This window comes from Pagrus major, chromosome 6 (assembly GCF_040436345.1).
Source record: "Pagrus major chromosome 6, Pma_NU_1.0".
Taxonomy (NCBI): Eukaryota; Metazoa; Chordata; class Actinopteri; order Spariformes; family Sparidae; genus Pagrus; species Pagrus major.
The window spans coordinates 863,675-881,728 of NC_133220.1; the positions used below are offsets into that span (position 1 = coordinate 863,675).

At 42.7% G+C, this 18,054-nt stretch overlaps 1 protein-coding gene across 1 annotated transcript; it reads right to left on the reverse strand.

Moving 5' to 3' along the window:
- Positions 1-1,826: 1,826 nt before the first annotated feature.
- On the reverse strand, positions 1,827-3,347 carry LOC140997591 (E3 ubiquitin-protein ligase TRIM39-like). The gene has a single exon (XM_073467538.1). It carries the CDS (start codon positions 3,345-3,347, stop codon positions 1,827-1,829), a length of 1,521 nt encoding a protein of 506 aa, XP_073323639.1.
- Positions 3,348-18,054: the final 14,707 nt, after the last annotated feature.

The following is an 18,054-nucleotide window of genomic DNA, read 5'->3' on the forward strand; positions in this document are numbered from 1 at the left end:
GAAACAGGAAACCAGAGGAGAGATGGCGGATGACATGCTTCAGAGCGTCCTCCACTGGACTCAGACGGGCACACTGCTCACATTATCAATGTTTTAAAGCCCCCGGGCCACCAGGGCCAAGAGGTATTCTGCTCAGCTCATGTGATGTAACCAAATTGCATCAGTGCGTCTCTCTGTGGAGCTAATCGTGTTGCCTCTACAAAGTTTTGCTCTGGCATATTTTTTGTGAGAGGATATTGTTTCAACACACAGTACAGAGCAATATTACCACGATTATGAATATGCATTGTTATCCATGCGTGGACGTCAGTGAATTCCTCTCAGCTCTGCTCTCTGCCCCCATGCCTCGCTGGCTTCTCTTGTAAAGACATATGAAATTAATTTCAGGCTTCAATGAATTGCAATGACTTCTCCAACTGGGAATCTGTGCGTCTGTATTGTAGATTTTTGAGGCGGAGTAAGGGATATGTATCTAACGAGGTGTCTGCCAGATCGCTGCCTTTAGCCCTCTGGCAGGACGGGGACCGAGGGACGGAGAGAAAGAAGCTCCACAGTCACGAAACCAGAGGATGCAAATGTGGATGTGGTGCAATAATTACACATGAACTGCTGTCAAAACCTCGGTAATCATCTCTGCCACAGCTAACTGCAGCAAAGCAGCCTGTACAGGAGGAAGAGACAGGAACGAGTTGGAAAGAAGATGAAGGAAAGAAAAACTCTGTGCTGCTGTTCTCACTGAATTTGTGGTCACAACCTGCATCTGTTTCACTCCTGATTTACTTAACTTACTTATCACATCCCCCTCATGCATTTAAATGGAGCCAGCATAGTGTTCATGAAAGTACACATTCAGGAGGCCAGGTGACTGTGGAGGACAGTCCAGGACAGTCAGGACTCGTTGGTCTTCTCTGGTCACCATGTTTCAGGCAGCATGAATCATTTCTGCGTCTGAACAAAAAAAAAAAACTCCCAAGAGCAGTAAAACTGGCCTGAACTGTTTGATGAGAGCGAGTTGGGGGGAAAAGATGGAGATTGAGCGAGAAAATGTTGTAATTCCTGGGAGACATGTTTCCAATCCTGAAGGTGAGAAAACCATCTGAGGGAGAGATAACGGCTGCATAGAAGGAAGGGATGATATGTTTCAGGTCCTGGACTTGTAATGGAAGAAAATACTTTGTACCTGAGGGACCCGGTTCTATCTGAGAGCAGGAGAGGTCAGCAGCAATGAGACGAGTGGGTGGCAAACAGACGGAGGAAGAGAAAAGCAATGGAGAAACTGAGACGAGATGAGGGAGAGAGATAAAAAGGGGTCATGTGGAAAACAATGCTTTACCCTTTTTACCTCCCCATCAGTGTCAGCTGCAGACCTCCAGGGTTCACCAGTTTCATGTCTGATGAAACATCTGAGCTTTAGACTGCGACGAGATGAGAGAAGAGTGATAGCGTTATCGTGAAATAGATGGAAAGATAGAAGGAAAAAGGGAATGATAGGAATCTCCTAAATCCTCCAGACGGAAAGAATTAGTGAGCGAGTGGAAACAGATCCAGAGAAAGAGTGAGGGCGGTGGCAGTACTCTACAGAAGTACAATCTGAGGTACTTGTACTGGACTGTTTCCTTCTCATGCCACTTCATGCTCCTACTCATCTACATGTAAAATATGTAGCTGTAGTTACTTTACAAATATCTTTGTAATAATGAGGCAGCAGGCACAGATTGACTTCAGTGACTTTTCCCTTTAAGAAATAAACATCATCATCATCTGCCAATGGTAACTTTAAATACACGGTATTTATATGATTTTCCAGTCATATCGCCCACAAACATTCACAGACCGATGGAAGAGCCACCAGGAGCAACATGGGGTTCTTGCCCAAAGTCACTTTGACATGCAGACTGCAGGAGCCAGGGACAGAAGCAGCCACCTTCTGACTGCTGGACACCCGCCTTCCCTCCGGAGTCACAGCCGCCTCGCTCCAGTGTCACACACACCTTCAGCTGTAGGATCTTCAGTGGCAGTTTGTCCACACTGATAATGAACGGGAACAACCTCTCAGTGAAAGTGTGTGTGAAGGTGTGTATGTGTGTGTTAGTGTCAGGATCAGAGAACGACAGCTTTCCTCTGGTCCAGTCCAGATTCACTCTGATCCTCTGGACCTTCTTCTGCTCTATGAGAACAGTGAGTAGGTCCGGTAGGGATCGTGCCGAGTATTCACCTTTATAGAACATTAATCTCCATAATCCAGACTGCATGAGTCCTTTCCTCTGGACAGACTCTGCACACACACCCAGCAACCAGTCTGTACTGTCTCCAACCTCGACCTCCCAGCTGTGAGTCCCTGAGTTAAAGCCCTCAGAGCCCAGGACAGAGCAGCGTCCCTCAATCCTCTCTGGATTATCAGGAAGCTGCCGTCTCTCTCTTTCCATCACACTGCTCAGGTCTTCAGACAGGATCAGGTTTAGACCAGCAGTGTTTGGGTCCAGAACCACAGGAGTGTAGGAGACCATGTCCTTCATCTTGCTCCAGATGTTGAAGCTCAGGTTGCCCAGGTGTTTGGCCTGGTCTATCAGAGCTCCTGAGGGCAGCTGTGGATCCTCCAGCAGGGGGCGCTGCTGGACTCTTTCCACTGCAGCCTTGTAGTTGTGCAGGAATGAGACGTCTTCAGCTCTCAGCTCCTCCTCTGTGGCTCTGACTGTGTGTGAAAGAGCTGCTATCTCTCTGCTCAGAGCCTCCATCTTCTCCTTCATCATCTGACTCTTCTGCTCCTCTTCCTCCCTCAGTGCAGCCATCCTGGCCTCCTCTTCCTCTTCTAGAAACTGGTGAAGCTTCTCAAACTGCTGCTTAATCTGCCTCTCTGTGTGTCGGGCCTGGTCCTTCATGTGTTCTGCTGTCTGATCAAACTTCACTTTAACTCGTTCAAAAACCTTTAACTTCTCCTTTAAAGGCTTCAGGGTTTCCTGAAGTTTCTTCTTGTGTTGTCGTGCAGCTTCATCGATGGGTCTGAATCTGTGGTTGATGTGTTTTTCTGAGTCTCTGCAGACGAGACACACCGGCTGCTGATGGTCCAGACAGAAGAGCTTGAGTTTCTCAGAGTGCAGACTGCAGAGATCCTCTGAAGCTCTCTGGTCTCTGAAGGCCTCACACAGGTTCTTTAACACCAGACTAACAGGCGGTTCTGCTGTTGAAGATATTGTCTTACAAACTGGACACTCACATGCTTGTTTCTCTCTCCACCAGCTCTTCAGACAGTCTTTACAGAAGCTGTGGCTACAGGACAGAACAACAGGAACTCTAAAGACGTCCCGACAGACCGGACAGCAGAGCTCCTCCTTCAGCTTGGAAGCCATTTAGTCTCCGAGTGAAGCTGAAAACACAGCAGACAGAAGGTACAGTGAATCATGGCTCCCCTCTCTGCTCCACTGACTTAACTTACTTTGACTGCTGTTTTTAACTAAACTCACATTCAGTGTGTGGAGCGTCCGCAGGTTGACGCAGTTTCTCTCTCCAGTAGCTGAACTCGTTAGAGGAAGTTGTTTGTTTGGTGTGAAGGTGAAGGTTTCCTGGTGGCTTCCCTCTGCTGAGAGCTGCTGCTTTACATGAAACACAGGGGTGTGTTTCACTCCGAAGTCATGAGTCATAGCTGGCAATGTAAACTGATAGCGTGCTGCAGGCAGCAGCTGCGTTTATGTTGAAAAGTAGTTTGAAGTGAGTTGGATGTCATGGATGAGTTTAAATCATGAACTCATGAAAATCCCAAGAATAGTCTGGCAATGGGGGAGCAGGGCATGAGAGGTGAAGAGTGAACTTGGAATATTGTTGGAGGGGCAGTTTGTACTGTGAGGAGCGCCACCGGGTCACATGGAGGTGTGTAAGATATTACAGGTAAGGGGCGGAGTCATCAGGAGGCACCTGCATACATCTTTTGCAGGTCCTTATTTCATTTCACATTAGAGCTTCAAAACGTTCATGTGTCCCTGAAACACTGAGGAGGAAACGGACACAAAGGGAAACTGTGACGCTCACTGATCATAACGCTGATTTACTGATTTATTTTAATGTTAGTTGTTACTTCATCTTCATTAATTCATTTCCAACATCCAAACATTCAGGACACTGAGAGCAGGCACATGATCACAAGGTCGGCAGTTCAAGTCCCGACTCTGGCAACTACTAAAACCTTTACTACTTCTACTACTACTACTTCTACTGCTACTACCACTACTGTTACTACTTCTACTGCTACTACCACTACTGTTACTACATCTACATGTACTAGTGCTACTACATCTACTGCTACTGCTACTACTTCTACTGCTACTACTACTTCTACTGCTACTACTTCTACTGCTACTACTTCTACTGTTACTACTTCTACTACTACTACTACTTCTACTACCACTACTGTTACTACTTCTACTACTTCTACTGCTACTACTACTACCACTACTGTTACTACTTCTACTACTACTACTACTTCTACTGCTACTACTTCTACTGTTACTACTTCTACTGCTACTACCACTACTGTTACTACATCTACATGTACTACTGCTACTACTTCTACTGCTACTACTTCTACTGTTACTACTTCTACTGCTACTACTTCTACTGCTACTACTTCTACTGCTACTACTTCTACTGCTGCTACTACTTCTACTGCTACTACCACTACTGCTACTACTTCTACTGCTACTACTTCTACTACTACTACTACTGCTACTACTACTACTACTACTACTTCTACTGCTACTACTTCTACTACTACTACTTCTACTGCTACTACTACTTCTACTGCTACTACCACTACTGTTACTACCACTACTGTTACTACTTCTACTACTACTACTTCTACTGCTACTACTTCTACTGTTACTACTTCTACTACTACTACTTCTACTGCTACTACTTCTACTGCTACTACTACTTCTACTGCTACTACCACTACTGTTACTACCACTACTGTTACTACTTCTACTACTACTACTTCTACTGCTACTACTTCTACTGTTACTACTTCTACTACTACTACTACTACTTCTACTACTACTTCTACTACCACTACTGTTACTACTTCTACTACTTCTACTGCTACTACTTCTACTGCTACTACTTCTACTACTACTACTACTTCTACTGCTACTACTTCTACTGTTACTACATCTACTGCTACTACTTCTACTACTACTTCTACTGCTACTACTTCTACCGCTACTACTTCTACTGCTACTACTTCTACTGCTACTACTACTTCTACTGCTACTACCACTACTGCTACTACTTCTACTGCTACTACTTCTACTTCTACTGCTACTACTACTTCTACTGCTACTACTTCTACTACCACTACTTCTACTGCTACTACTACTTCTACTGCTACTACCACTACTGTTACTACCACTACTGTTACTACTTCTACTACTACTACTTCTACTGCTACTACTTCTACTACTACCACTTCTACTGCTACTACTTCTACTGCTACTACTTCTACTACTACCACTTCTACTGCTACTACTACTACTGTTACTACTTCTACTACTACTACTTCTACTGCTACTACATCTACTGCTACTACTTCTACTGCTACTACTTCTACTTCTACTGCTACTACCACTACTGTTACTACTTCTACTACTTCTACTGCTACTACTTCTACTGCTACTACTTCTACTACTACTACTACTTCTACTGCTACTACTTCTACTGTTACTACATCTACTGCTACTACTTCTACTACTTCTACTGCTACTACTACTTCTACTGCTACTACCACTACTGTTACTACCACTACTGTTACTACTTCTACTACTACTACTTCTACTGCTACTACTTCTACTGTTACTACTTCTACTACTACTACTTCTACTGCTACTACTTCTACTGCTACTACATCTACTGCTACTACTACTTCTACTGCTACTACTTCTACCACTACTACTTCTACTGTTACTACTTCTACTACTACTACTACTACTTCTACTACTACTTCTACTACCACTACTGTTACTACTTCTACTACTTCTACTGCTACTACTTCTACTGCTACTACTTCTACTACTACTACTACTTCTACTGCTACTACTTCTACTGTTACTACATCTACTGCTACTACTTCTACTACTACTTCTACTGCTACTACTTCTACCGCTACTACTTCTACTGCTACTACTTCTACTGCTACTACTACTTCTACTGCTACTACCACTACTGCTACTACTTCTACTGCTACTACTTCTACTACTACTACTTCTACTGCTACTACTACTTCTACTGCTACTACTTCTACTACCACTACTTCTACTGCTACTACTACTTCTACTGCTACTACCACTACTGTTACTACTTCTACTACTACTACTTCTACTGCTACTACTTCTACTACTACCACTTCTACTGCTACTACTTCTACTGCTACTACTTCTACTACTACCACTTCTACTGCTACTACTACTACTGTTACTACTTCTACTACTACTACTTCTACTGCTACTACATCTACTGCTACTACTTCTACTGCTACTACTTCTACTTCTACTGCTACTACCACTACTGTTACTACTTCTACTACTTCTACTGCTACTACTTCTACTGCTACTACTTCTACTACTACTACTACTTCTACTGCTACTACTTCTACTGTTACTACATCTACTGCTACTACTTCTACTACTACTTCTACTGCTACTACTTCTACCGCTACTACTTCTACTGCTACTACTTCTACTGCTACTACTACTTCTACTGCTACTACCACTACTGCTACTACTTCTACTGCTACTACTTCTACTACTACTACTTCTACTGCTACTACTACTTCTACTGCTACTACTTCTACTACCACTACTTCTACTGCTACTACTACTTCTACTGCTACTACCACTACTGTTACTACCACTACTGTTACTACTTCTACTACTACTACTTCTACTGCTACTACTTCTACTACTACCACTTCTACTGCTACTACTTCTACTGCTACTACTTCTACTACTACCACTTCTACTGCTACTACTACTACTGTTACTACTTCTACTACTACTACTTCTACTGCTACTACATCTACTGCTACTACTTCTACTGCTACTACTTCTACTTCTACTGCTACTACCACTACTGTTACTACTTCTACTACTACCACTTCTACTGCTACTACTTCTACTGTTACTACTTCTACTACTACTACTTCTACTGCTACTACTACTTCTACTGCTACTACATCTACTACTACTACTTCTACTTCTACTGCTACTACCACTACTGTTACTACTTCTACTACTACCACTTCTACTGCTACTACTTCTACTGTTACTACTTCTACTACTACTACTTCTACTTCTACTGCTACTACCACTACTGTTACTACATCTACATCTACTTGTACTACTGCTACTACTTCTACTGCTACTGCTACTACTACGAATACTACCACTACTGCTACTACTACATCTACTTGTACTAGTGCTACTACTTCTACTGCTACTGCTACTACTACTGCTACTACCACTACTGCTACTACTACATCTACTACTACTACTTCTACTTCTACTGCTACTACCACTACTGTTACTACATCTACATCTACTTGTACTACTGCTACTACTTCTACTGCTACTGCTACTACTACGAATACTACCACTACTGCTACTACTACATCTACTTGTACTAGTGCTACTACTTCTACTGCTACTGCTACTACTACTGCTACTACCACTACTGCTACTACTACATCTACTACTACTACTTCTACTTCTACTGCTACTACCACTACTGTTACTACATCTACATCTACTTGTACTACTGCTACTACTTCTACTGCTACTGCTACTACTACGAATACTACCACTACTGCTACTACTACATCTACTTGTACTAGTGCTACTACTTCTACTGCTACTGCTACTACTACTGCTACTACCACTACTGCTACTACTACATCTACTTGTACTACTGCTGCTACTTCTACCGCTACTGCTACTTCTACATCTACTTTTACTACTGCTACTTCTACTACTGCTACTATTGTTACTACTACTACTACTACTTCTACTGCTACTACTACTATGACTACTTCTACTGATACTACTACTGTACTGCTACTATTACTACTACTGCTACTACTGCTACTGCTACTATGCTACTGCTACTACTACTTCTACTACACTACTTGTACTACTGCTACTACTGCTACTACTACTACTTCTACTACTACTACTACTTCTACATCTACTTCTACTACTACTACTACTGCTACTACTACTACTACTTCTACTACTACTGCTACAACTACTACTACTATTACTACTACTACTACTACAGCTACTACTGCTACTTCTACTACTACTGCTACTACTACTACTGCTACTACTACTATTACTACTACTACTACTACAGCTACTACAGCTACTACTGCTACTACTGCTACTACAGCTGCTACTACTACTATTACTACTACTGCTATTACTACTACTACTGCTATTACTACTACTACTGCTATTACTACTACTACTACTACAGCTACTACTGCTACTACTGCTACTACAGCTGCTACTACTACTATTACTACTACTGCTACTACTGCCACTACTTCTACTACTACTACTACTACTATTACTACTACTTCTACTACTACTACTGCTGCTACTACTACTGGCCCCACATTTATCAACATGGCAGATTACAGTATTGATTACTCGCGTGGGGTCTGATCGTGTGGATAACTGCGTTCGGTCATCATCCAGCGCATGTATCAGTTTGGTGATGTACTCGATTATATTGAGAAATTAATTCAAATTCTGCAAAATGTAAACAGGAAGGATAAACAATTAGTAACCGTCAGTAACTTTGACCTCATAATCTAACATCCGGTTTAATCAGCACCTTTATGAGGACGTGAGCACCGTCATGTGATGGAGTTACAGCTGTGTTGGACTTCAGGCTGTACCTACTGAAGCGACAACTACACTCAACAGCAGTACAAACAGCAGCGACAGGCTGCTTCTTGTTTCATCCCATCAACTAAGACGACGTTGTTTCTGTTCTAGTGGACGTTTCTGAGCACGTTCCTCTGATCAAACATCTCTTTAACGCCAGCAGCAGTGAGGTGTTTCTGGAGAAGCTCAGTGATTTGAACAGGAGACAGGAGGGAGTCCTGCTCTAATTACACAGAATGTAATTACATTTCCCCTGCCACGTTCAGTAATTAGCTAAAACCAGATTCATTCATTTATTTATAGTCAGTTATTAACATTATTTTCTTCCCATTTACTGAACATGCATGGATGCTCTTATAAAGACAATAAACTGTCTTCGTCTTTGTCTTAAAAAAACAACTTCCAAACCGTATGAAGTCGGCAGTGAAGTGTTATTAGATGAAGAGGCAACAACAGCAGGAGGAGCTTCGTTATTCATTAAGACACTTAAAATACATGTGGAGAGAAAAGAGACGGAGCCGGACTGAGGGAGCGACGGTGGAGGTGAACATCTTTAAAAAACAGACATGCAGATACACGAAGAAGAAGAATGATGGGGAATAAAACTGAAAGAGACACAGGCTGTGTCCAAAATCACTCACTCATTCACTACTCCCTGCTCCCTACATGGGGAGATAAATGTAGTGGACCATATAGTGAGCTCAACTGAAAATCTTTCGGACACTTTCGGACACTACTCTTGGCGCCATTAATTACGTCATCGCTGTCGCACAATTAAAACGTACCACATTAATGTCATCTTTCCTCCCGTCCGTCCGTCATTTTCCCATCAGCGCAATGCCAGATAATTTCTGGCAATGCATGATGGGATATCTTGCTTCGGTTAGTGACCATCGGATGTTCACTACATTTCGCGGTGCATTGTGGGACACAATGAGTGCACTATACAGTGAATATCAATAATCACTAAACATTCGGACACCACTACAAAATGGCGTAGTCACTATATAGTGAGTAGGGGGTGATTTCGGACACAGCCACAGTGTATGAAAAAGGGACTTTGTGGGAAAGAATAGAGAGAGGAGGAGAATGAATGGCAGAGGCAGGGGCAGGCAGGTTACACTTTAATGCCTCAACATGAAGAGATCAGCCTGCTGCTTTTTGTTGGCTGTTTTCATTGGATAGATGATCCAGTAAATCCTTCCTCTGTTGCAGAAAAATCATTACCGCTGGGAGACATCTCTCTGACTCCTCTAACAAGCACACAATGACTGAGAGCCGCATGAAAAGACGACTGTTTTTGAAGGCTTTTTCAAGCAGAAAGTGTTGTAGCAGAGCTGCCTCTGGAAAAAAAATGCTCCTTTAAAACTTAAACAAGTCTTTAAATTCAGCTTCACAATGTTTCAGTTTGAAGTTGCACAAAATATATAGTCGTATATATACTTGAGTTTTCCTCAAGTTACTGTCTAATAATGCTATTGTTGTTGATCAACTTAAAAACCTTAGCTCTGTATATTGCAAACGGTTCTTTAACAGCCTCTTAAGAATAATTTCATTGACTGAAGGATCTCTGAGTATGAATGCTTCTATTTAAAGTGGAAACACTCCGATCGCTCCATTGTGTCTCGTGCTTTCAGAGTCCTGTGGGGCTTTGAAAAATGTCAAAGCATTCACATCAGCGTCGTTCCACTTCAGGCTAAATGGAGGATGACTGACTTAATGACATGTGTGTGGAAGCGATCCTGTATACGTACTCTGAATCATGTCGAGCACTGAGCACAGGTGGGAGAGCTCGTTTAATGGACTGAACCATACACCAATAAACACAGGAGCTGTCCACATGGACACACTTCCACTGGTCGGTGATAAGATTAAGACATTCATTGAAGCTCACCGGACGAACGTGTATGTTCTGGTGAAAGCACAATAAACATGTAAACTAAAACACCACAGGGAACACTGGGGGGGAAGCAGGAGCCAACAACTTCATTAAAAAATATATGAATATATCAATACACACAAATCCAAACCTCATGCCAGACGGACCGAATCATGCTGGGCTAACGTTTTTGTTTCCACATACCTGCGTGTGTGCTTCATTCCTGTGGGAACCTCCGTAAACTCCTCCATCCGTTTCTGTTTCCAGTCCAGAATTCGCCTTGAGTGTGTTGAACATTTTTAATTTCGGACAGACCACATGCACTGTGGGGAAGGATGAATTAATTAGCTGACTGATCATAATAAAAGACAGCTCTGTTCATACATTTTTGCTAAGTGAAAAGTTTGATGGTATATTTATAGCTAACATTGGTAGCATGCTAGCTTTGTAACGTATAGAGTGCATGCGCAACATTAGTGGTTCTTGTGTCGTTTAAACTGTTTTTGTCTCGATGCTCCACGCACGGACAAAACCAGAGAAAGTTAGCTTGTCTCCATAGTTAGTGGTAACTCAGTGGAAATGAGGTGTGAAGGTTAGAGAAAGCAGCAGGTTGCCTGTTTTTGTCAGAATATTTTGCTTTGTGATGAATAGTCTGTTTTATTGCAACACATGTCGACATCTGTTCTGTCATCACAACACTTTGTCTTTCAGTCTGCAGCAGGTGTCTCTGAATCTGCAAACCAGCTTTAATCACACATGAGCCAGTGTGAGACGCAGAGTCCTGACAGAAGGAGGGAAATGTGATATTCAGTGTTTTAGAAATAAAACCATAACTGTTGCTACACCGAGGACAGATATGACCTCCCCGTGTCCCGTCTGTCTGCGGCTCCCTCAACAGTTGGCTCTTCTGCAACACAATTAATATTCAACAATTCATTCAGCGCGACCTTTCAGAATGAGCAGATACAACCATGTTTCTTAAGCTTCACAAACAGAAACTGTGCTGCTGCCTGTCGACCACGATGAGACTTTTTCCTTGTTAAAGGTTAAAAACATTCAACTGACTGAAATCCAAAGTGACGGCAACACAAACAAACAGTATTTAAATTAGTTATCTTATGATTTATTCCATTTAATTTATTTAACATGGTTTTGTGTAGCCTTGTTTAGTCAATGCACATTGTACCTTGTGTTACTGGCTAATGGTTGTATGATTATCACATAAGACAGCTGCTCACTGTTCATTCAAGTGTTCACTGATGTCGCACAGCTTTTCAAACTTCTAATAAAATGTGTATGAAATCAGCACATCATTCAAACACAATCAATATCTTAACTGAGCTAAAGACAAGAGATCAGATACAGTACAGCCTTCAATTACAAAGCAGACATCAACTGAAATATTAAATGAAACTCACTTTAACACACTGAGGAACAAAGAGAAGCTGTGAGCCACAGTGCAGGCAGTGATCTGACTTATCAGCTGTGAGCTGCTCAGGTAACACACCTGTGGCTGCTTCCACCTGAGCGTTCCCTTCAATCCAGCATCACGTGACCTCCTCTTCATACACAGCTGTAGACGTTTAAACACTCTGATTAGCTGGAAAACAATATGTGATCACATCTTATAGCCTTGCATGGTCAAACAAGTCAAAATTGATATTAATATTTTCATAATTTTTAATAACTTTCAGGCGCCTGGCTACAAAAAATGCCATTTTGTGACCTGAGATTAATGAAGGCATTATTAACACTCACTTTGTGCATATTAAATAGTCAAAAACAGGAGCTATGGTGCAAAGTTTTGTCTGAATTTGATGGACAAGTGAAAGACAAAGACGCTGTCAGTGAGACTCATAAACTTTGCAAATGTTTGTTTGTTTTATTGATTGAAGCTGTCTGATGAAGTCTGATGAAGTCTGATGAAGTCTGATGAAGTCTGACGCAGTCTGATGAAGTCTGATGAAGTCGTCTACAGAAAAGGATTAAATGACTTAATGTTTAATTGTTTATTCACTGTGATTATATTTCAGTTTTCGTCTGCTGTTATGATTTTTGTCTCCTGCAGCGATGAAAACATCACAAAATAATCCTACGTTTTCTATTTCAACACTGTGCTGTTGTATTGACTCGACTGAGACTGTCAGTGTTCCTCTTTGTTTGCGTCGGAGCTGCCGGCTGATCAGTGATCATTTTCACTCAAGTCACGAAGACAGAATCTACTGAATATGTAATCGCGTAACACTGAGGCTCTAAGGGTTGTAATCCATTTCTTCCACATACGGACCCGTCCAGCTCTTCAGAACCGGCCTCGGCGGTAGATGGTTCATTGACTCTTTGCAAATCATCGGAGCGGCTGCTCTGTCTCTGCACCAACAGGGACTTCTCAAGGCTCATGTGAGTCAATGTATTGATATAAACTCTCACTCCTGGGAATGTGGTAAACTTTGAAAAGCTGATTGAAGCACGATGTGAAGGTCAGCTGGATGTGATGGCTCTCAGACCGGAGCCTTCGCTCACTGAAGTCAAGTAATTGGACCCTCCAGTAGGAAAGTGGACAGACTTCTGCTTTTCCTCCGGAGATCACGTCGGCTGTTACTGTGACTGTTTGTCTCTTTCTTGGAAAATAAACAAAATAAAAAGACTCTTTCTGTAATAATGTAGTGATAGATATACATACATTCTCTATTCATAGTTAAAACACTTCGACGGAGGACGAGTTAGAATCTGTTCAGATACAAACTGAGAGAAAGACAATTTTGATTTGCTTCGTCTTCGAGAATATTGACTTCTTTATAATGAAAGTCAATCGAATACAGCAGGCGGCTGTGCAGACAACAGTGAGTTCAGCACGGGCGACTGCAGAACTGAACCCGGCCGGAAACAGAGGCTGCTGACGACAGTCCAAATAATCTATTCCAGAACAGACAAAGCTCAAGTTTCCACAAAACAACACATTTTAAGAAACTTCTGCAAGTCTTTGCTTTATTTCACCTTTTCTGACTCTTCAGGCTGCGACAGCTCTGCTTCCTACTTCCCAGTGGACGGTACTGTTCTGAGTTCTACCTGCAGTTCTTCAGACCCTTTCAGACACGACAACAACACCACTGTGCTCTCAAGCCCGTGACTGACCGATGGCTGCCACTTTGCACAAATCACCGGGTGCGTTCTGTATCGCACACTCTCATTTTACTCTCAGTACTGCAGCCGCCCTCACAACGTACATACTGTTGAATGCAGTATGTATGATTATACAAAGAAAGTAGTGCTGACACTTAAACGTGCTTCATCTGTCAGTCTGTCAGTGAGCTGTCGAATGTTTGTGCTCTCTCTGCTCCGCTTATATTTGTGTGAAACACCGTGACGTGTGTGACGTGTGTGATGTCTGTGATGTATGTGGTGTGTGACGTCTGTGATGTCTGTGACGTGTGTGACGTGTGTGTCGTGTGTGACGTATCTTCTGCTGTGCAGAGGATTGTGAAAAGCCACAAAAGCTTTGTCCTGCGTACTGAATATTACGGTGGTGTGGGTTCTGGTACGCTGGGATAAACTGTCTCAAAGGACCATCGGGCAAATGGCACCAACAGCCTCAACAACATAATAATAATAATAAACGTTTGCACTTTGGTAAATGGATTGTGTTTCTGTATCAGTTTTTCAGTCTACTGACCACTCAGAGCACTTTACAAGACTCGTCCAGGGATAAATCTACATGCAGCGGAGGAGCTGAGGAATCAAACCTCCAGTCTTCTGATTACTGGACGGGCTCTGCCTCCTGAGCACACGGCCCGGTCCAAATGAGGAAAGCTTTATGATAAGTTGTGTTTGTGAATATATGTTGACCTCTACGTTGCCTGACAGGTTGAACCAGGACAAAGAAAAAGTTTCTAAAGCACTTGTTGTAAAGCCTGCTTCCTACGAGTGCAGGGAAATAACTGAAGGCAACTCAGACACACACACACACACACACACACACCCACCCACACACACACACACACACACACACACACACACACACACACACACACACACACACACACACACACACACACTCTCTCATGTCTCTTAAATGTAGTGAACTCTTGTTTTCTGAGACGTCCAGTCTGTTAATTAAGACTGAACACTTCCAGGTTCTCCAGTTACAGTATTGACTCGATCAGGAGCCTCAGCAGGGTGCAGGATCATTGATATTCTGTCTGGAGAACACGTAGATGATCAATAATCAACAACTGCGCAAGACCTAATGTCGACCAGTATGTCCACATTATTAAAACAACCTATTGTAACACATCAGCGACAGTTATTGATAATTACTGCGGCAGCAGAATAATGAAATGATTTATAAAACGCGGCCCGTGGCTGTCGCTGCTGCAACAATAGATCTGTTGTCACGTTATATTAAGCGTCTGTCAGCAGAAACATTTCTCTGTCAACACGGGGAAAATCTAGACCTGCTCCCCTGATAAGGATTTCATAAATTAGTTTGAGGTTTTAACATGCAAATGAGCTTCATCTTCCTGCAGCTGTTGACAGTGAAACATGATGCGAGAACCGTCTCCCCCGTCTCCCCTGTCTCCCCCGTCTCCCCCACGCTGCCGTCACTGTGTTCACACAACCGGCTCCCATCTGACACTCGGTTTCTTTCTCTCTTGATGGCTGCCAAGAAAGTTTTGTTCTTGTTTTCAGAGCGACCGACTGATGTTCACAAATCTTCACTGTCAATCTGTCAGAGGTTATTAGAACTGTATGAAAATGGGTTTTTAATAACAGGCGGGAAATTTGTCTCCAGAGAGTCAGAAGAGAAAGAAAGAGAGGAGCTGGGAATATTTTAGTTTTTGTGTATTTTGTGTATTGATCTAAAATGATAGTGTAGCTACTGTTCATTGATGAAAACTGGTGTTTTGTCAGGCCTTATGACTGTAACATGTTGTTTTCTTATATTTTAGTGTTTGTTAATCAGCGATTTTAAGTATTGAACTTCATTTAAGTCGAAACAAACAAATATCAAATAAAAAAGTCCTGATAAACTGCGTGAGGATGGAACAAAAGGAAGCGATTAATGAGCAGAGACAAACATTAATACAATATATAAATAATGTGTGAAACCCGCTGAAAGAAAAAATCCTGGATCTGTCCCTCAGTCTGGATCAGCACCAAAGGTTTCATGGAAATCTGCTCTGTAGTTTTTGTGTAATTCTGCTGACAAACCAACAAACCAACATTCAGGTGAAAACATAACCTGCACGGTGGACACATTAAATCAAAATGAACATAAATGACAGGAAAATAAAGAAAATACAACATTATGAGTTTTACAGTATGAATGAAACAACCTGTTCACACAGTCTGTTTCTCCATCATGTGAGATGATTCCTTCTTAATTAAAGTGCGCACACACACACACACACACACACACACACACACACACTGAGGCATCAGATCAGTTATTGTGTTCATGTGTCGTTCTGTCACATCAGCAGCTCAGACTTCTGAACCGACTCTGCTGACACTAATTAAAGCCACGAAAAAGTCCTGTAAAAGATTCATTCCTCTCCTGTGAGACCATCAGAGGATCCTGGCAGCATGAACAGGTTGTCCAGTGAGGTTCCTCCATCTTTCACAGAGAAAACTCACACTCTGCTGATTTACTGACTCTGACTGACTCTCTGTAATTAATGCAACTTAAAACGTTTCAAACATCAGAACACAACCATATTCTCCTGAAGTAAAATGACTGATTTATAGAAATACTGTAAAAACGACACACGCCCTGTTTTGTTACAGTAACGAGCAGTTTTCTGAAGCGCCGAAGCAGAAACACACACCAGCTCACCAGCGTTCAGAGTTTGGCCGAGGTTCCCTCTTGGTGTTGTTAGAGAACATGACGACGGTTTTCATTAGAGAGCCACGAAACTGCTCGACTCAGCCAACACGCAGATACATTCAGAAGAGTCCAGAGAGGGAAACCATTCTGAGCGCTGGCAGCTGTCACATGAGTATTGGCCACCTGCCTACACACACACACGCACGCACGCACGCACGCACACACACACACACACGCACACACACACACACACGCACACACGCACACGCACGCACACACACTGTCTTGTGATTCCAATGAGAGGAACACATTTCTTTGTGTGTGTCTTCCTCTCTTTCACACAGGAGTCCACACTCGTGTATACAGAGCAGTTCTGGAGCTGATCCAGAGTACCTGCGTACACATCGGTATCTCTCCTCCTCAGCAGCGGTGGCGGACCCGGCTGGGTTCTGCAGTGATTGATTAACACTTCACTCTCCCTCCGGCTCTGACTGCAGAGACAGAGGACAGAACAGGTGAAGAAGAAGAAGAAGAAGAAGAAGAGACAACTGACAAATATTCGAGGGTCTGTTAGCAGAACTGCCCGGTCCATAGTCCTTTAGAACTTCTTTGTTCGAACATATCACTGTTATCCATCAAACTTAGCATAAGGTTTACTTTACATCTCCCTGAACGCTCAACCTTTGGCACCAAAGACAAGTAATGATTGTTGAGCTACCTGCTCAGTGAGGATCTCTGACAGACTCTAAAATGTGTTTAGTATTTGTCGTTGTTAAATGAAAAACACATCTCTTCATCCTGCACAAAGCCTGAGTGAGCATAAGCAAGTTTCCTCAGCGTGACCCTGGACTTGAACCCTCAACCTTCCTACATCAAGTAGGAGGATAATCTTGTTGAGCTAACTGCCAGGCAGACCATCATGAATCAGATGATCACCATGGTTCAGTTCAACAACCAACCTTGTGTCGTGGGTAGACTCTCACACAGGGAATAATGAGATCTCTACATGAATAAATCTGTTTAGTTACCGGATCGGTTTGTTAACCTGAGACGTTCTGAGCGCCACCGCCTGTCACATGGATATAATATAAATATGTGCATGTGGTGTTCAGGACTCCAGGCTGAAGTTTGGGCTGTGTGGAGTCGTGTTCTGTCCAGTTTCATGTGGACTTTCCTTCAGTCTGATCCTCTTTCTCTCCCTGGTTGTTTGCACTCTTCAGTGCTGAAGATGGTCCAGTGGTTAAGGACGCCGACCTCCGACGTGGAGACGTGGGATCGATTCCTCGGCCGGGATAATCTGAGGTATGTGGTTAAAGTGTGTATGTGGTGTGCATGTGTGTTGAGCTCAAAACAAAAACTTCGGTTACGTCAATCAAAAACTTCAATCGTCCGTTGCGTGCGCTCGTGGACTTTGCGTTGTC

Coding starts and splice junctions, on each gene's coding strand:
- LOC140997591 (XM_073467538.1), bottom strand. CDS start 3,347: ATGGCTTCCAAGCTGAAGGAGGAGCTCTGCTGTCCGGTCTGTCGGGAC.